At 35.2% G+C, this 21,269-nt stretch overlaps 1 protein-coding gene and 1 long non-coding RNA gene across 2 annotated transcripts in view; one reads left to right on the forward strand and one right to left on the reverse strand.

Moving 5' to 3' along the window:
* Positions 1 to 14,109: 14,109 nt before the first annotated feature.
* LOC125655215 (uncharacterized) lies at positions 14,110 to 17,748 on the reverse strand. The gene is made up of 2 exons (XR_008802284.1): positions 17,306 to 17,748; positions 14,110 to 15,654 (listed from the first exon to the last, which is right to left on the reverse strand). It is a non-coding gene; the product is annotated as an uncharacterized LOC125655215 (long non-coding RNA).
* Positions 17,749 to 18,213: 465 nt separating this feature from the next.
* The window catches only part of LOC125668943 (uncharacterized), a 52,073-nt gene continuing 49,017 nt past the window's right edge, over positions 18,214 to 21,269 (forward strand). Inside the window, 2 exon segments of the mRNA XM_056161344.1 lie at positions 18,214 to 18,252; positions 19,574 to 20,958. Of these exon segments, the coding sequence (XP_056017319.1) occupies positions 18,214 to 18,252; positions 19,574 to 20,958 (1,424 nt within the window).

Raw genomic sequence — 21,269 nt, forward strand, 5'->3', positions numbered from 1 at the left:
ACGCAAGTCGCTGTAAATTGAAGAAAGGTCAAAGTTCAGAGTCGTAATGCAATACGTTGGAATAAGTTGGTATGTGACTACTTGTGCATATCATACCTTATCTGTATTTTATATGCTTTAGACGGTATGAAAAGTGCTCATTTTCATAATTTCTAGATGACCTTGACCTAATTTTCAAGGTCAAAGGTGTCACTTCCAGTTGGTTCTGTCTTTCTACAACCAATACTTTAGGAGTTTTAATTTTCTACGCGAAATCGAAAACTTTCAAGGGCATTAATTCCCGTTAGGGATTGACGAACCATCAAAAACTGGAAGTCATCTTTTACGCTTGATCAGACAATAAATTTAGTGAAGATTTCATGTTCCTACCATTTACGGTTTCCATACTATACTGATAACAATGGTTTTTGCGCAAGTCGTTGTTCTAAGTTCAGAGTCGTAATGCAATGCGTTGAAATAAATTGGTATGTGAGTACTTGTGTATATCATGTATTTTTTTTTACACCAATCCCAGAAGTCCCTTGTCAAAAAATGGATGAGATCTCGCAAAGTCACACCTTGGAATATGATTGTGAACTTTCGTGGATTATCATCCTAATCTTGTGGCCTCCCAGTTACAAAATTCAGTGCACCATTAGGCGAAATGTTTAACGAAGTGCAATGTTTATGAAAGGCAGGCAATGCTGGAACTTGATTCGCAGCAAAATCGGGCCGCCGGTCATGTGACCGGGCTGAAAATGAATCAAGTGTGGCGGCACCCCCGGCTCCAAATCCAATATGACTGCGCCCAGCATAACCGCTACAGTTTTATACACATTTTTAGAAGAAGAGCTTGACGATGAAAACGACGAAGTATTCATTGCCGCAACAATGCCGTATGTGTCAGGTTTGTTAATTAGTAATCTATTGATAGCGTTCCATATAGTTATTTTGACACAATAATCGGACAACCATACATAAACTACTGTCTGTCCTAGCCTCTCTTGCAACTGCAAGTGGCTTTTCTAGAACTATTTATTTAACCCTAAGAAAAATAAAAATTGGCAACTGACCTGTAAGATTGGATGAGTCGTAACTAAACAACTCACATTCTTTTGTTATTTCAAAAATGTAGGGTCCTCGAGGTGTATGCATTGACAAAAGTGATGAATTGAATAATAAAAATATATGTTGTTACAAGATCTTGTAAAAATATATGCATAATGCACTTATGTAGAAGCTGCTGTTCGTTAATGAAACTGACAAAACTTGCATATCTACAAACGACGCCATCTTGGTCCCGTTCACGCCTGTCAAAAAATTCGGCGCCAGCGGGCCGGCCCGATTGATGCCCACGCATAATCGACTTCCAATCAAGTGTTCAGTCAGTCAAAAACCGGCGGCCCGGTAATACCGGCGAGGTCGAATCAAGTTCCAGCAATGATGATGTGTGACGTCATATCTACGTTTTGACGTACGTCATAATAAGACTGACAGTGGCGGATCTAAATACGTACCGGTACTTGTTATTTCCATTTGTAAAAACAATATTGACTAGTAATCCTAATTGTTCGCGAACAATTAGAGGGCTTTCCACCTACCGTGATTTTAAACAAATATATAAAAATTGTTAAGATGATATAAGAAACTCAAAAGGACTGAAATGTATTATTTTGTAAACCTCAAAATTTGTATTTAATGATCATTAAAAATTATCGATGACCTTGACCTTTTACCCTGACCTAAAATTCAAGGCCAGTGATTTAAGAGAGAAAGTTGAAACCCTCACTGATTATTTTGAATAGTATCAAAGATAATTAAAATGAAACATTATACAGCATGAAAACGGAGGTAAATGTGTCGAAAAGGATTTAAAGGTCCATATAGGATCAAATAACATTTAAAGTTATTAAAAATACGCTCTGAAAGACCTTGAAAATGCAACAAAATTAATTTTCATGATGATCTTGACCTAATTTTCAAGGTCAAAGGTCAGGGATGTCACTTCAGTTGGGTCTGTCTTTCTACGACTGATACTTTAGGAGATGTAAATTTCTACGCGAAATCGAAAACACGTATTGATACCTACAGTTATGGCTATTTCAATCGTTTTTAAAAGTAATATTATCTTAAGCAATAAGGTTTCCAAACTTGATCTACTATCAATAAACGTAATTAGTTATGTAAATATTACAATTGCGCGTGTTTATCAATACAGCAGTATGAGATCGCGTCATTTGTATCCATGTACACCACAACAAGATGCAGTGATTTCATTAGATGTTTTATTTATAGTTGATTGCGTAATGGTCTAATGAACTTTTATATTGCGACTGATGTCAAGGGTTAGTGAGAGGTAACGAATCAATAACCCTTCACTTGTGAAGATGGGCAAGTCTATAAAACTTGCTTTCTTTGACGATGGAATTCTCGCCACGCTGTCACACGATCATTGAGAATGGAAAATGGGATACAGTTATTTAACGTACATTCAAGAGGATCATACAAGATACACATGCATTTGAAATATTTTATATAAAGCACGGAAATATTGAGCTGAAGAAACAGCTGTTTATGGTCTTAAACTAGTCTGGTCTTTGAAATGGTGTGTAGAGTGTTGGCAAGTTGTATGTGTTGATGCTGTTGATTTGGGAAAAGGTTTCTGATTTTAAATTTACTAAAAGTCTTTAGAATTTTGAGAATCATCATTTGATTTACACCACTTCTTGCATATGTTGTGCACAATACGGTTGAAATTTCTCTTTCACAGCAGTTAACATTTTCGTTAGGATTATAGATAGGACCTTGGTACTGCAATGCATCTGTAAGGGTTTTTTGATCTGGTATAGATAGTAATTCATATTCATTCCACTGAATACAATATCAAATGTGTTAAAAACTGAAACATTCCTTTGGACAGGGAACTTTGGATTACAAAATGTGGAATTAAAGCCGCCTTCATTTAAAATAGTTGTAATAATGAGCACTACAAACACAGACAATGTAATTACAAACTGGAAACAATATATATTCCTTCTGTAACGTATCTTTTTGCGTCGTTCCTGGTGTATTATACATAGGATAAATGTATGAAAGCAGTAAATACATATTACTTCCGCTAATGAAGTAACTGCTCCATTGGGAATTGGTATGATATGCTGCTCGTGACAATGGTTAATCCACAAAGGATGATCTATAATGTAATTACAAGGAAATTCATCACATAACAAAATCAATTTACCCAATGAATATTTGATACAAACACAATTCTCATTGAAAGAATTCTGATGATAATTATAGTGGGAATATGGTTCGGATTTCTCAGATCTTGCATATGATAGGTTCCATTTCTCACATAAAAAGTGAAGATATCGAACAGTTATCAATCTTGTAAATCTTATAAAGAATACTAAATTTAGAGTAGAACAAAACCGGATCCTTGGACACACCAGATATGGAATTAGGTGTCTAGGAGGAGTAAGCACTCCCTGTTGACCAGTTACACCCACCATGAGTCCTAAATCATATTTAGATAAACGGAGTAATCCTTAGTCAAAATCGGTATGTAAAGAACGGTCTAGTAATCCCTATTAAACGCATCAGGCTGGTTCCGACCTCATGACAAATTATATATGCAAACTGGCGCATTATAACGACCATAGAATTTGCGAAATGCTGACTTTTGGTAAGAAAGGCGAAGATAACGAAGTAATCAATCTCACTCCCATAAGCAATACAAAATGGAGAGGTGGGCAAACACGGACCCCTGGACATACTAGATGTGGGATCAGGTACCTAGGAGGAGTAAGCACCCCCTGTCGAACGGTCACACCCGACATGAGCCCTATATGTTGATAAGATAAACGGAATTATCTGTAGTCAAAATCAGTGTGCCAAGAACGGCCTAACAATCGGTATAAAACACGTCAGACAGCATTTGACCCAATGATAGGTTGTTATGGCAAAATAGATTGTTATAGCGACCATAGAATTTGCGAAATGCTAACTTTAAACGAGACTGTTGAAATCCCTGTAACACTTAATCGTCAGTTGCCTGCCTCGATTTAAAACTTGATCATACGCAAACCATGCCCTCGCGTGTCGAATCAGTTTAGAGACAAAACACCAGATGCAGGTGATAAAAAAAGTTTGTTAAAATATATGGAAAACTAACGTTGGAAAAGCTGAAGTCATCCTGTTTTTCATAAAGTTGAGTTGTTGGTTTGCCATTAACTTAAATGAATTGGATGACTAATGAAAAGTGAAGATAACGAACAGCTATCAATCTCATACTCCTATAAGCAATACAAAATAGATAGTTGGGCAAACACGGACCCCTGGACACACCAGAGGTGGGATCAGGTGCCTAGGAGGAGTAAGCATCCCCTGTCGACCGGTCACACTAATTCATTGAATAGTTTAATTACCACTCCACTCGCACGGATTTTCAGCTAGATAAAGGGCACAGATTATGCAATTCGAGGGAACTATTTACTTTTCGGGTCGCCTTTTTAAAAGGTATAACACATAGTCATAGTGGCTGACTTTTTTCGAAACACAAATTGAAAATGAGACAAAAACAACTGATGTCTTGTCCTTTACTGGATCACTCAGATGTCGACTGAAAATCTTGGGCGCGAGTTGTAGAAGGTTTTATTTTCTTGGTAACTTTCTATTAAGACGGCTTTTTCACTAAATATGTAAAAAAAAAAAAAAAAATAAAATTCAAAAAAAAATCTAAAGATGATTGATAAGTATGTATCCCCCTCTTTCCACCCAAATCGATTTTCTTGGCGCGTTTTTCGTCCTTAAATGAGGATGCATTCCTCCGTGGCTTTTGTACAAAGTAAGATTAACTCTGTCAACCGATCAACTTCTTCCGGTTCAAATGCGTAGTTGTAACATTATTTCCCAAAAGTTGTGTGTAAACAAATTTTAGCCATGTAAAAGACTTTTTGAATGATAAACAGAATATATAGAAAGAGCTATATACGGTTTTGGCCTAAATCTTCCTTGTCACACACCCCCCCCCCCCCCCGCCCCGCCCCCCCCCCCCCCGCACCCCCCACGCACCCCCTAAAATGAGAATGCAATATACGAAAATGGTCATTATCATTTTATTATCGTCAAAAGCAGCCATAATTTATTTATTAAACTGACGTCACCCATTTGAACATTGATTTTGATATACATACAAAAAGTTGTATATAGTCAAGCGTTGTCCATAGACGCCCGACATGGTAGGAAAATAAAACTTCTATCACACAAACAAGTAACAATTGTCAATATCATCGTGTGAACTTGTGTTGATTTTAATGGGAATAAATTGGACATTGATATTATAATGAATGTAAAATCAGGTGGATGCCTAACGGCAATAACTATACATCAGAACCACATTTATTCGTGGAAAGCTTTAATGGTGCAAAAATATAATGTTACGAACATTAACTTGATGAAATATTTATATAACAATATTTTACAGCTATTTCTATGACAGCGTATTCGTGTCTTTTCAACATTGTAAATCGTTTCTTAAAAATCGTTTACAATTTACTAGATCGTACAGAGGACTTTTGAAATTGTACATTAGACAATAAAACCCCAAATCATCACAATATTACAGTATATGAATTATCTTAATCGTAGATACGAAATTTTAAATATGATTTAGTAAATCGCATTGTGCGATTTACTAAATCATAGAAACGACTTTTCAAATAGTTTATACGATTTAATTAATCGTACAAACAACTTATTAAATCACTTATACGATTTACTAAATCGTAGAAACGACATTTTAAAATGATTTACTAAATTGTCGAAACGACATTTTGAATCGTTTCTACGATTTACAAAAACATAGAAACGATTTATTTAATTTTTTCTACAGGGTTAAAATGACATGAATACGCAATCGTATTTTTCTCATTTATCTCTCCTTTATGATGTTTCTACCTGTCAGTGTGTTCCATGCATTCGAAAAAAGGGGGGCGACATCAAAGATCAGAAAAGAAATCCATCGGGACTTGTATTTCATTTGCATACGCGATATTTCGAGAACTTTAAGAATATAAACATAATAGAAATTGATATTGTAACTAAAATATTTTTTGAATAACGAAACGTGATGAAACAAGTGTAACAAAACAACAACGGAGGGCAGATATATACCATGTCTCTGGAAACTGTCGATGGTGTTCAAATTGCATCGAGGGCTACGAATGTTATAGATTTCCTTCTGCCAGGTGGTTTTGTATTCACTATTTTGTTTCGATTATTGTTGAAAGTCCACATTGGAGAAATTTTAAAATATTTGCTTGACTTTTCAACAACGTCCATCTCGTGGAGATCCGGGTTAGAATAGCTCCTTGGGGTAAGATGCGACTAAATGGGGCGATCCTTCGGACGAGATCGTAAAAACCGAGGCCCCGTTTCGCAGTAGGTGTGTCATGCACGATAAAGATCCCTCCCTGCTCAACGGCCGTAAGCGCCGACCATAGGCCTAAATTTTGCATCCCTTCACCGGCAATGGTGACGTCTCCATGTGAATGAATTTTTTTAGAGCGGGATGTTAAACACACAACCAACCGACAACGTCCGTCTGTCCCAGATCTCATAGCGAAATGACGTGCACGTTTTGCACGGTCTGTAATTTCTAAAGACGTGGTTTGAACGGTCTGCACGTTTCTTTGGACGTGGCTTGATCTTGTACCGAACGATTCGATGAAAGGTCTGTATAGAACGGTGAACGGTTTGCACGGAACGCTTCACATGAAACGTTTGTGAACGGTCTGCACAAAATGGTAGGCGTTGCTTGCACCCTTTGGGAACGGTCAGAACGAAACTGTAGGCATTGACTACACGCTATTTTTCGGTATTATTCGGTTCTTCCTGGGGGTATTTTGAACGCTAAATAACTATGACAGTACTGATGAGAGTTGATTTTTATATAGGTTTGCACCAGATGCTTCTGGGATTAAGAATCATTTAAATGTTTTACACAAATCTTGCATAGAAACCGTTATTTGAAATGTCATATCACCGATTATAATAGATGAACAAGGTAGGCAATACAGCCGGCGACATTTTGACAAAAACTGCACTTCACTGAAAACCCCTATTGAAAGAGCAACAATAAAGCACCTTCCAACTGAAAAAGAACGGTCTAAATCTACTGATGATTCTTGGATTAAAGACATCGCTATTTGGTGCGCAATAATTTCTTCACGCCGTTCATTTTCATCGTTTTAACCCCACCACCTATAACGAACGGAAGGTGAGATGCTGAGATATCTCTGTCCCAGCCCACTATTTTTAGAACGTAAACACTAGAAGCGAGGCATTTTCTTACCGTTTTCATGAAGCTAATTATTGATGGTATTTGAAATTGGAAGACCTCATCTCGGGCTAAATAGTTTACTTCGATAATATATTTTCATCTATTTAATCCAATTTGTATTTTTTAAAGCTGTGACTTTATAGTAAAACTAAACTTTAAGTAAATGATGCATACATGTACATCTATATGGCTTTATCGTCTTATCATTCAACATGATGAACAGAATATCAAGAAATTCATGCTTTTTTATTCCCTCTTATAAATTGAGCAATTTTGATGAAAACTTGATGGGTTCGACTTTTTGTATGAATAATGAAGATTACGTGAATCAACAGAGAAGTGCATATAGAATGTGTGTGAGATTAATTCTACACAATGAGTGATGTAAAAGTCTAATTGAGTATTGATCGGGTATAATGGAAAGTTACATGTATTTCAACATATGAATCTAAAGGGCAATAAAATTGCTTAATCCAACTATTTAGTAAAGGAAAACTTAAATGGTATTTTATTCATTACATGTACTGATATTTACACACGAGGTACACTGCTCTGTCTGCCTATCAGCTGACACTTGCTGCTTAAGATTGGTTTATTGGGGTTTTACGCCGTTTTGGCAATATTTTAGCCATTTTATGGCGAATAAATAATTGAAATATGTTTGGTTGTGAGTGTTTAATCTTCACTGACGGCCCCCAGTGAGCCTACCCTTCTTCAAAAATCAGGGAAACGATCTTGTGCGTAACATGGAGGCTCGATTCTTGATACAAGGCACTCTTTAACGTCTCATCCGACGGAGATCAAAGTTAAAAACACATACACAGGTCAAAATACATATCATTTCGTGTATATCAACATTTGTAATATCAAAGTATTCAACTTTTTATTTTTAAATCGCATTCTTGTAAATATTGTATAATACATGTATAATGATTGTCAATACTTGTAAAACGTTTTTGCATTGATTGCACATTACCAAAAAGAGTATGTATAGTTAATGGACAGTCACAAGATATACATTAACTTCAGGCTGAAGTTATCTGTTTAGTAGGTTAGAATGAGTCAAACTTGAATGTCCGATGCGTATTCTTGAAATACTGTAGATTCCTTATTTTACGCGAGTACTTATTATCGCGAAATGACTCATGGACATCAAACGCGAGAAAATAAATTCGCGAGTGCTCTGTTGATCAAGTGTTTTCACATGTATTTTAGCAATATAAAAATAAGACGAGAAATATTTTTTTCGCGAGTGAAGTTTCCCGGGAAATTACGCGATAATAAATCCTCGCGTATATTTAGGAATTTAAAGTAATTACATCGTCCTGGCGTTTCATTACGATGTTACACGGTTTGTTTACTTTGTAATGAATAGAATAAGTTTTACTTGTGCCACAGAAATCCCAATAGATTTCCCATAGAGAATTTACATATACATGTAGTTTTATGAAATATTTTAAATCAGTGTAGGGTATTCCAAAGTGTGCAATATCATCTTGAAGTGCATTTTTCGCCGACCACGAGGAAATGTGTATTAAAAAAAAAACCAACCAGAAATTCTATGGCGTTTAGTTTGATTGTCAAACTTCTTATGACAAATTGTCTTGAAAACACACAACAAAATATTTGTTGGTTTTTTTTTAAATCAATATTTAATTTGATTTACAACTGAAAGTTTGAACTGCATGACTGGTTGTTTGCACGCTGAAATAATCAAAATGAATTTACTTTTGGGCTCATAAACACATTTCTTGGTTTTATCAATAAGATGGAAAATGAATACAGCCATTCTAACATTGAATGTGACGTGCACGATGTTTTCGATTCGCTTTAACTTAACACTAATCAGTCAACGTTACTACTCGTATCATCGTCGATTGATTGATTTCCCGATTGTGGACACGTGTGTACATGTGTATGTATCCTTGAATCTGATTTTCTAATTTCTATTGTTACACACGAGGTACACATGTTCTATCTGTCAATCAGTTAACGCTTGCTGCCTGAAATTCTATGGCTTGTGGTTTGATCTACCATCATCGCCGATCGATTGATTCCTGTGCACATGTATATGTATCTTTGGATTTGAAAGGTCCATGCAACTGTTATAGAATACGCAGAAACAGCAACTTCAAGGACACCGACTTTTCTAGCCCCAAGCTAAAGCTTTCAGTCCGCGGGGCCCCGTGTTTTTGACGTGTACTCTATTATGATCGGTGATATTCTGTCTATGTGTAGGAATTTTTGAATGTGTGAAATATCGCTGTTGACATTACATTGTATTTCTAGTGATAAATTGGTTGTTTTTCAATTTACATTTTCAATTGGCCGAGGGTAGAAGATTGAATTTTACAGAAATTATGCATTTAAACGTGTAATACGTACAAATGTTTTACGAACTATTTGGTGCTAGCGCTGAAAATTACATCTGTTTGTAAAGAAGTGATACGGTCCACCCCATCTTGAGTCGAGTGACTGCATAGAAGAGTTGATAAAATCAACTCCCAATAATATAGTGGTAATATTCATGATATCAAAAGGGGTTGAGAAAGAAATGATAATGATCCATTTTACAATGATTGTTCATGTCCTACGCGGTAAATTGCACATTTTTTATTATAAATAATAAATAAATAATTCAATTCTTATTGTATCCTTGTCTCTGATTGGTTAATTCAAATTATGGAACGCAGGTTATATTTGTATAACCTGGTTTGGTATGGGGATAACACCCCCCCCCCCCCCCGACAACCAGTAGTCCCTACTTTTCTGCATTTCTAAAACAATATCTGCATAAAACACAATGAAATCAAAATCAATGATTTAGAAATAAAATGTTTTCTTTGTTTCCCTATATCATTCATTAATCTTAATTAATCAGGAATTGCACCTGAATCCCTCATACATGATAATATGAGTGCTTTACTAATTCAGCTATTGAGGTATTCAAAAACAATTTATTGATTATGTTGATTTTCTCCCAATATACAGTGTACCAAAACAGCACAAAATTTTTAAAAAAAACTTCTAAACCAGATATTTCTTTCATAGAGGGGTCTCTGGAAACGTTTGGGACAATGGTAGATTTCACACCAATCCAGTCTGAGAAACTGTCAAACAAATTTGGCAAATTTTATGCCGAGGCAACACAAAAATCTAACAAAGGTGGTCAGCAAGTTTGATGGCGCAAGCAACAGAATATCACAAAACTTCATTCAAATCTATAAGATCTGTAATCAATCGTCACATTCACAATATTTGTTGACGAAGCAACTGTCTATGATGTCAAAAAGTCTAGTCTTTAATTTATCATGAGTAATATTCGTGTAAAGTGTTGAAAAGTCATACGTTTTGATGCTGTTAATTTGAGAAGAGTTTTGCGACTTAAACTTTACTAAAGGTTCTTTAGAAGTTTTTAGAATCCACATTTGCTTTACACCACTTCTGACATATGTATACTAGCGGGAAAAAAACTATGCATTATTTAATATATGGCAAAATAATTTAAAAAAAATAACAATGAACAAATTTTATTTTTTGTAATACTGTTAACAAATGTATTCGTTACAACATTTCATAATCCATTAATGTTAACGTTGAATAACGTCAATTTCAGCACACTAGAAAGACACTGGTATTCGAACTTGAATTAACAAAGTTAATAACGCATGTGACCACCATTTGCATTCACGCATGCTTGACAACGGCGCCTCATTGATGCCACTAAAGTGTTCAGAAATGTTTGAGGGATGTTGTTCCAGATGTTGGTTAAAGCCTGGCCTAAATCGGCCAATGTCATTGGCTGATTTGGTAAACGGCGTATATGTCGTTCCATTTCATCCCAGACGTGCTCGATCGGCGATAAATCGGGGGAAACAGCTGGCCAAGGCAAGACATCGACATTCTGTTGAACAAAAAGTCCCTGACTACACGTGCAACATGCGGCCTTGCGTTGTCTTGCTGTAGAGTGGTGTGATTTTGCTGTCTCTGTATGAAGGGTATCACATGGCGCTGAATAATTTCGTCTCGATAGCGTACGCCGGTGAGATTTCCATTGACAATTTGTAGAGGGGTCCTTCCACGTGCTGCTATTCCATCCCACTCCATAACGCTACCTCCACCGAATTGTCGACGTTGCACAACACAAGTGTCCTGGTACCGCTCCCCAACGCGACGATGTACTCTACAACGGTTGTGCTATCCAAATGAAATCTGGATTCATCAGTGAACAGAATATTGGCCAGTCCTGTATTCTAAATCGCAGATGTCGTCTGCACCACGCTAGTCTAGCGATACGATGGCGTTGAAGCAGTACTGGGCGCATCGCTGGACGTCTTGGTCCGATGTTGTACTCGCGCAGACGATTACGCACAGTTCTTGGACTGATTGGTCGAAGTCCAGGAATGCTACTAGCAGTCCAACTTGCTGTCTGGAAACGATTTCTCAGGTGCACAAGTCTAATGTGGTTGTCCCGTCGACGCGATGTCACACAAGGACGCCCAGAATGTGGTCGATCCCGAGTGCTACCAGATTGTTGGAAACGTTTCCATAATGACTGAATGGTGTTCCGATGAACTACAAAGTGTCTTTCTACGATATTTTGTGCCATTCCAGCTTGAAGCATCCCGACAGCACGATTACGTTCGTCTTCGCTGAGTCGTGGCATGACAGAAGGGTACATTTTGCCAAACCTAAAGTGCTTTCCTTAGCGAATAGTGTCCAAACAAACCTTTTACACTTCTTACTCCAAACAGTATTGGCCAGTAAAACTCGTGCGTACGAACACTTCAATAAACAACATGTGTTCACTAACCATGAAAAAGTCCGTGCATCGGAGTCGGGTACTATTCGATATTGTTAAAAAACATCACCTTTATCGATTGTTTAGATTTTATGGATATAAACAATAAATATAGAAAAATTATACTAAATTTTATAATGCACAGTTTCTTTTTTCCGCTAGTATAGTTGCAAAGTATGTTTGAAGTTTTTCCTTCACAGCTGTTAATATTTTTGTGAGGCGCAAAGATACGGGCTTGGTAGAACATTTTCTGGATCCAGCAATGTATCTTTGTAAGGGGTTTTATGAAGTTTAGGAATCCAGTATAGGTACGGTAACTCATAGTCATCCGACCCATTGACTGGGATATTAAATATGTCTAAAACTGAAGCATGGTTTTGAAGAATTTTTATGTTTTGAAAGGGCAGTTGGGGTATAAGTACGATTACCAAAACTGGAGGAAGATTGAGAAGATTTTTAAATGACCCCACCTTTTTGCATTTTCCTGATTATTTCCACTTTGACAGGGGCAATTACGGGCATCATATTGTCCCCAGTGATAAAACTATCCCAATTGCTCATAAAAAAAACCCAAAGGGGCCTCCGTAGCCGAGTAGTTAGAGCATCGCGCTCAAAATCACACGGCCTCTCACCTTAGGTCGGCGCGGAGAGTGAGGAAGTTTCCCAGTTTACTTTCGGAAGGTCGGTGGTCTCTTCCCAGGTACATTGTATCTGTGTTCTCTCTTCCACCAATATAAAACTGGGCGCCACCAGATAACTGAAATGTTGTTGAGTGTGGTGGAAAACAGCAAATCAATAAAAAAAAAAACCCACATCAAACAAAGTTAGCTATAAGACAGCCTCTAATGTATTTTTATACTGGATGATCTGAGTAAATAAATGAGCTTGAACTTTGCTTGATTTGTATTGTTACATTAAGGGGGCCGAATACAATTATTTCTGCCCTAGCGATTTTTATTAAAGGACTAAGACCATGTTTAGCTATATCGGCCCTGTGGTGTGTTAAAAAATAAAGCAGAATGAATTGAAATAAAATTGTGATCATTTGATAATATAATCTTTATACCATCGCGACGTGCCAAGATTTCCCCGCCAAAACGTCAGCTTGTGGAATTCTATACAAGACAAAACCGGTATCGGTCTGGTTTTCTGCAGAAATCTCCACTTTTTTCAAATTTAGTTATATAATTCATATAAAACACGACCTTCGATCCAGAAACTGACTGTAGTCTATCAAAATCTATCAATACAAATAAATTTTGCACGAACGATTTTTTGGATCGAAAGGTGTGCTGTTGATGAATATCAACTTTGAATTAAATCGAGAGCAATCCGGAATTATTTATTTTTGTGAGAGTTGTGGGTATTTTATTAATTATGTTGCTTTGAAAAATTAAAACAATATACTTATGTGGAGTCTACATCATTTCCATGCAGAATACACCCCTAAGCTATGTGGTGTTTTTATCACATTCTAAAAGCTATAGAATTTTAATGCGTAAACAAACGAATCTGCTGTCCGAGAAATCGGACCTTCAATGCTATAGAAAGTTTTTATTTAGACGACACCAACAGAATTACTAAGATCAAAATGAAAAGAATTTATAAAACATGCATTGATATAACTAAAACTATTGCCGACATATCGAAAGTATAACGTTAACTAGGGCAAGTAAATGTATGAAGGATTTTTCAACGTGTGACGTCATAGACTTCGTGGCTTAGTGGTAGAGAGCCCGTCCTTCGATCGGGAGATCCGGGTTCAATTCCTACCCGTGTCACTATTTTTTTTTTTTAAATCATAATGTTACCTACATTTTTCTTGGCGTTATTGAAAAATTTCTTTCTTTCAAGACACTGAAGATGAAATTATACCTGAATACAAATAAAAATCAATAGGCCTATGCAATCACAGAACACCAAGAAAATATGCAAGGATTACAGATTACATTTTTTAAAATTCATTGAAAAAAACCCCCCAAAATACTTTATTTTCGGACTTGATTTTATTTCAAAGTATGAACCAGCAAAAGATAATGGAAAGGAAAGTTTTTCCAATGCATCTAATGTACAGAAGAAAAGTCAGAAAAAATGTGAATCCATTAGCTATTCGTCATTTCCTGCAGAGTAAGAACTTTCTTGTTGAAACCACCACATGATATATTGTGTAGCAAGTGTAGACATGTGTGTCAGTAAATTCACATCCAACAAAATTGTCACAATCAATCTCGGCCACTTCCTGAGACAAAGTCTCTACAGACAATTTCAATACCTCTCGACAGAACCAGGCCTGGGGTAATGGTAATTAAATGGCAGCCAGTTTCAATGTAATGGGGGTGTAATGGACCATTTTTGCATTACAAGTAATGGTAATGTAATGCATATTGTACTGCACATTATTTTCCATTACATTTACACTACTTCAAATATTTGATGATATTTTGAAGATTTAGAATAATTCATTATATTAGTGATTGACTGAAGCATTTGAAACATTGATGACAATCAAATGCAATGAATAACTTAATAGATATGTTTCCTAACATTGCTGAATATTTTGTGTACTTATGTTAATGTATAATTAAAAATCATAATACAGAAATAATTTTTCTGCCATTTCTTTAATATCTGACAGTATGTTATGTAAATGTGTAATGTAAATTCACTCTCAAGTAATGTAATACATTATATTTCAAAATAGGAGTAATGGTAATGTGAAATTTTCTAGGTAATGTAAGGTGTTACATTGCTATGTAATTGACCTCAAGCCTAGATAGAACACCTTCTCATGCATATATGCAAGTGCCTTGGACCCCAACTTGTCATTTCCTCTTTTGCAAGATTTTCAGCATTTCTTCATAGAGATCATAATTCCAACTGCAAGGTGTCCAAGATGATGAATTCAGACCTGACCGGTGTTTTTGACAATTTGTTAACTTTTGACTCTGCACTTTTCATCAGGACAACCATTCTTGAACTCATTCAAAAAGTACATTATGACATTCATAATTCAACATACAGATTTTCATTTGAATCATCAAATATGAATTCTTCCAATTAATAAACTCCCCCCCCCAAAAAAAACACTTTAAAAACCTCCACAGGTATATTTCAAATGACATAGAACCATGGTATCAGGATGTCTCTGGAAGTGCCATGGGTTAATAAGGTTTAAACTTCAGAGTCGACATGTTTCTTCCAAGAAATATAGTCTTGTTTGGATCCAGTTTTTCCAGTTTTGATATAACTGCCTGATACTGTACAATGTAGGTGTCAATCTGGTCCCCCTATTGTGGGAATCTGTTTCCACATAACTGCTTTATAATCTGGTACCTTGCTATTAGCAGGCACAACAAGGAAGCTATTCCTGCAGTGATGTCCAACACTTATATGCATGTGTCACTGATGCCACTATCATTGATGAATCTGATGGCAGTGATGATAGCATTATTGAGGAGTAGGAATATGGATTCTTGTCAATCTGATTCATGTCACCCTTGCCATCAATTTTTGCTGGACATATTATATCATCCTGAAATTCAAATTACTCCAGTATTATATCATTATCAAAACTATATCATAAATGAAAGGTGAAGATAACAAACAGTGATCAATCTCATAACTCCTACAAGCAATACAAAATGGAGAGTTGGGCAAACACGGACACCTGTATTATAATATTCATATAAAAGTTGTACTTTCATGCCCTCATGTATTTTCATTGATATAGAATTCAGAAAAATTACATTTATGTATTCGGTGGGAGATTGACATGTCTCCAACTAAACAATAGAGGACAGTTTAGCTACATGTACATTTCTGCATAAATAATTATATACACAAACATTTCATTTGAATTTGATTCCCCATCTAATAATTTTTGTTGTAGCTAATGTTGATATATTATCTTACTTCACAATTATCAGCAAATTCACAAAATATTTTTATCTTTCATACTCTTTCTTGTGGTAGATGTATGGAAAAATTTAATATTCAATAATATAAAGGAGATAAGCTAACAAAAAATTATATGCTTAAATCATGGTAGTACCTATGAAATTCAACATTCTCTGAGTGATTCTATATCTAATCCCAATGCAGGCATGTAAGTTGTAAGTGTAATTGTTGAAATTAAGTTTGACATGTTTACAATTTATCTTGAAATAAGGCATATTTAAGTTAGAAAACCAAACTGTTCTTATGATTTTCCTGGCTTAATGGTGCTTTTAATTAGTATTTAAAAATTATTGAATGTAAAAATCATTTTGACTTTTCTAATCCATGTTTCCGAGTAAGGCCAAAAAAAAAAATATATATATATATATATATATATATATATATATATATATATATATATGTTAATTGGTTTCCACTTTCCCAACCTACCCTAATTAAACATTTCTGTTGACCCTAACACATTTTTTTCTATATTCTCACAGATTTTGCAAATGTCATCACTACAACAAGAATATATTTATTGACTTATGAAGTTATTTATTATGCACTAATACCAGACAGATTCCAAAACACAGAAACAGTTTTTGTTTACAGTAAATTGAAGAAATGTATCGATTCATCATATAACTTTTATTTGATTACTAAATAATCACTAAGTTAAGTTTAAACATAGTAGAATACTAGAATACCAAATCATTCAAAAATTATTGAACCTATAACCCCCCACAGGCCTACATGTAACCCCAGTGACCTATACCATTATGGAAATATACATCTATATACAATTATATGTCTCTTTAACCTATACAAATACTTTTTAGACCATACAATGATACATGGAAAGTTCAAAGTGTAAAGTGAGTCAAACATCATGTAAGAAAATTCAGATAGACCCGAGAAGGTCATGCACTCGGAATTGAAAATGGCATGATCGTGAAACAGCTGATTTTTCTGATCAGCTGATATACATACAATTTTAAATCTTAACAATATATAATTATAATAGATAAACAATTAATCTATTTTGACAACAGTTAACAGATTTGTTGTGGGATTTCCAACAGCCCAATGCGTGAATATTATGAGTTTATGTCAACACACCACAGGCGCACCATACTATTCGTTCCATGCGACTTGTTTATTATTTTTAAGAGCAATTGGTACACCTATTTGGTTATACAGTTTAACGAGTAGAGGTGAAGTATATTCATATTTCTAAAACTTACGTTGAAATGCGATGAGTACATCCTCTGCAACTTCCACGAACAGCGCAAACAGGCTAACGGCGCGGCGTGTGAAAATGGCCGAATGAAGGATTGAAAAATATGGTGTGCCATTCGGGCTATAAGTAAAATAACCTTATTGCGTATTGGGAAAGAAAATTTCTTTTTCAAGATCTTATTATATATTAAACCACTCATTGCATAATTATGTTTTACAATACGTTACCACTTCTAATAATATATAGCGACGTTGTATGACGCAATCTTAAAAAGTAGAGCAAATTATAGGATTTATACTAGTAATGTAAACCTAAAAATAGTGTTCTTTCACCAACTCTACATATAAAAACCAGTACATTATAGGAAAAGAACATGTTAGAGAATATTTCTAACAAAAAATTATTCACTTTGGACGTTAGGCCGAATTTTGATAAACATGGTCTTAGTCCTTTGTATCATTGATAAGTTGTACTTTGGACATTTTATCAAGAAAATAAAAATTGCCTTTGCCCGTACAGTATTGTCTAGTCGACTCAAAGTATCGACACCTTTATCATGGGACCTAATGGGATTTTCTCCTATAAGTAAGTAAATGATTTATCAGTGACATGTGTTTTATACATTACAGAATTGAAATATACATTATACAGAATAATAGGAATTTAAACACCCGGCCCATCGGGCCTATAAGTCACTTTTAACAGAAAAAAACCATTAAATAATAAATACAGTGGTACATGTATTACGCATGACTTTTACTATTATGGTATATATGTTGCAGTTTGTCTTGGAAAATTTAATAATAGAAATTTTGTTTTGTCTAAATCTGACATATTGATCACAGTGGGGTTAAATCCGATACTGGTAAAAAGATTGCTCTAAGATTTGAATAAGAGGAACAATGAAGTAAAATGGGACATTCATCTTCTACACTATCTGAAGAACATAAAGTACACAGTCTATCCGATAACGCCCCCCCCCCCCCCCCCCCCCCCCCTTATACCGTCCTGTATCAATTCTTATAGGTAAGACACCACATCTGAACTGGGCAAGTATTGAACGATGACTTTTTGGAATATCCATGATCACATATTTTTCTGTTTGAAAATCACTCAAATTTTTACGGTTCGGTAGGTTCTAAGTTTTGGAACGTTTTGGACCTCTTCATTCCAGTCATTTATAAAATCCCGACGAAGTTTTTCTTCCACTGTGTTTAAGTTACAGACCATACGATTTAGGAAATATACTGTCATATCAAGAGATTCAAAAAGGAATTTGACTGTATTTGACCAATTTATGTTGTGTGATTGTTCCATATCCCACATGAAATTTTTCCCCCGCATATATTAAATCTATAACTGTTGTCTTTGTACATTAAATATATTGTTTTGTACATTAAATCTATAACTGTTGTTTTGTACATTAAATCTATTGTTTTTGTACATAAAATCTATAACTGTTGTTTTGTACATTAAATCTATTGTTTGTGTACATTAAATCTATTGTTTTTGTATATTAAATCTATATCTGTTGTTTTTGTACATTAAATGTATTGTTTTTGTACATTAAATCTAGAACTGTTGTTTTGTACATTAAATCTATTGTTTTTGTACATTAAATCTATTGTTTTTGTACATTAAATTTATAACTGTTGTTTTGTACATTAAATCTATTGTTTGTGTACATTAAATCTATTGTTTTTGTACATTAAATGTATTGTTTTGTACATTAAATCTATAACTGTTGTTTTTACATCAAATCTATTGTTTTTGTATATTAAATCTAGAACTGTTGTTTTTGTACATTAAATCTATTGTTTTTGTACACTAAATCTGTAACTGTTGTTTTTGTACATTAAATCTAGAACTGTGGTTTTGTACATTAAAGCTATTGTTTTTGTACATTAAATCTGTAACTGTTGTTTTTGTACATTAAATCTATTGTTTTTGTACATTAATTCTAGAACTGTTGGTTTATACATTAAATACATTGTTTTTGTACCTGAAATCTAGAACTGTTGTTTTGTACATTAAATCTATTGTTTTTGTACATTAAATCTATAACTTGCATTGTACATTAAATCTATTGTTTATTGTTTTTGAACATTAAATCTATTGTTTTTGTACATTAAATCTATAACTGTTGTTTTGTATATTAAATCTATTGTTTTGTACATTACATCTATTGTTTTTGTACATTAAATCTATTGTTTTTGTACATTAAATCTATTGTTGTTGTACATTAAATCTATAACTATTGTTTTTAATCTAGGCAGCCCACTGTGTGGATTTGAAGTTGAGTGATTTTAGAGTTAATTACACAGACATCCACGAGAAGAATATGGAGTTGATAACAAATCCCCAAAAGGGAAAGTATAAACACGATTTTATCGGCAGAGAGAAGATTATGAAAACCTCAGTTCAATTTAACATTGTTTTATCAAACTGTAAAAAAATCCCCCCTGGAATTCGAGTTATGTGGGATTTTGGAGATGGTATTATTTCAAACGAGACACTTGTTACATTTCAGAAATCACATGACTACTCTAAGCGCGGAAAGTATAATTTTTTGGCTACATTTTCAGATGGTAGTGATGAACACAATGAAACGGGAACTGTTTACATTGGAATAGCTCAGACATTTTCAGTTTCTCCTTTAAATGTCACTGTTGGTGGCCAGGTGTGTTTTAGTGTGTCAGTTCACGCGGATATACTCAGCAGGATTAACTGGTGCAATTTTTACGCAGATGTTTTCCTGAAATCCACTACGTCGACATCATATTGCCATATCTTTACTTCACGCAGAATTTACATGCCTTACGTATATGTCAGTCTCACGAACGGTATTAATGAGGTCTTATATTCAACCACCCAACTGGCTGTAGACTATGATATATCAGGAGGTCCATTGGCACTAGTCTCCGCAAGCAATCCGGTACATCTTCCACCCGGAAGTAATGCTTTAACGATACAAGTTCAGTCATCTTCCTACACCATAACGGATGTTACTTGTAATGTGACGTCAGGAGACAAAGTAAACAAGACCCTTTTTACTTTCGATCATGATTTTAGGAGTGTGTCTTCCTGGTCAATCACTTACAGACACTATTCTCTTGGAGCAATGACAGCAACCGCCCGTTGTTTCAATAGCATCTCAGAATTTACCACCGAGCACCAATTTGAAGTTGTCAACAAATGTTTTCGAGTTGACGAACGTTTCGATAGACAATATTCTATGCCTGATACGCCATTAGAAGTTTCCGTCACAGAAGACATACTGTTATATGCGAGGAGCGTGATGATTTGCGATGAATCGGCGTCATTTAGTTGGACTATTGAAATCGCCAACAATCAAAGTCAGCACATAGAGTTTGATAACGTTGCCGATCCATTTACAAATGTATTACTTATTCCAAGATACTCGCTCGCCGTGGGTTTGTACAAGGTCACGTCGTTTGTTTATATTGCTTCCACTTGGGTGGATGAGTATACTTTTGTGAAGTTTGTTCTTCCACCCCCGACAGCGTTTATCCAAGGTGGCAACAACGTGCTGGCGAAAGACAAGAAAAACACGAAAATAGAATTGGACGCCCAAAACTCTTATCAACAGGAAATAGGAGACGGAGAGACACTGACCCATAGTTGGACCTGTGCCAGGTACAGAAAGCACTTATCATGGCATTCATTTCTTTTCTTAATTATTAGCCATGAAGTCCTTCTTTATCTCTCGCCGTTGAAGTAAATGATTGATTGATTGATTGAATATTGTTTAACGTCCCTCTCAAAAATCGTTCACTCATATGGAGACGTCACAATTGCCGGTGGAGGGCTGCACAATTTAGACCTATATATGGCGCTTACGGTCTTTGAGCAGGGAGGGATCTTTATCGTATCACACCATCTGTGACACGAGACCTCGGTTTTTGCGGTCATCCGAAGAACCGCCCCATTTAGTCGCCTCTTACGAT

The sequence above is a fragment of the Ostrea edulis genome, chromosome 4 (genome assembly GCF_947568905.1).
Source record: "Ostrea edulis chromosome 4, xbOstEdul1.1, whole genome shotgun sequence".
Taxonomy (NCBI): domain Eukaryota; kingdom Metazoa; phylum Mollusca; class Bivalvia; order Ostreida; family Ostreidae; genus Ostrea; species Ostrea edulis.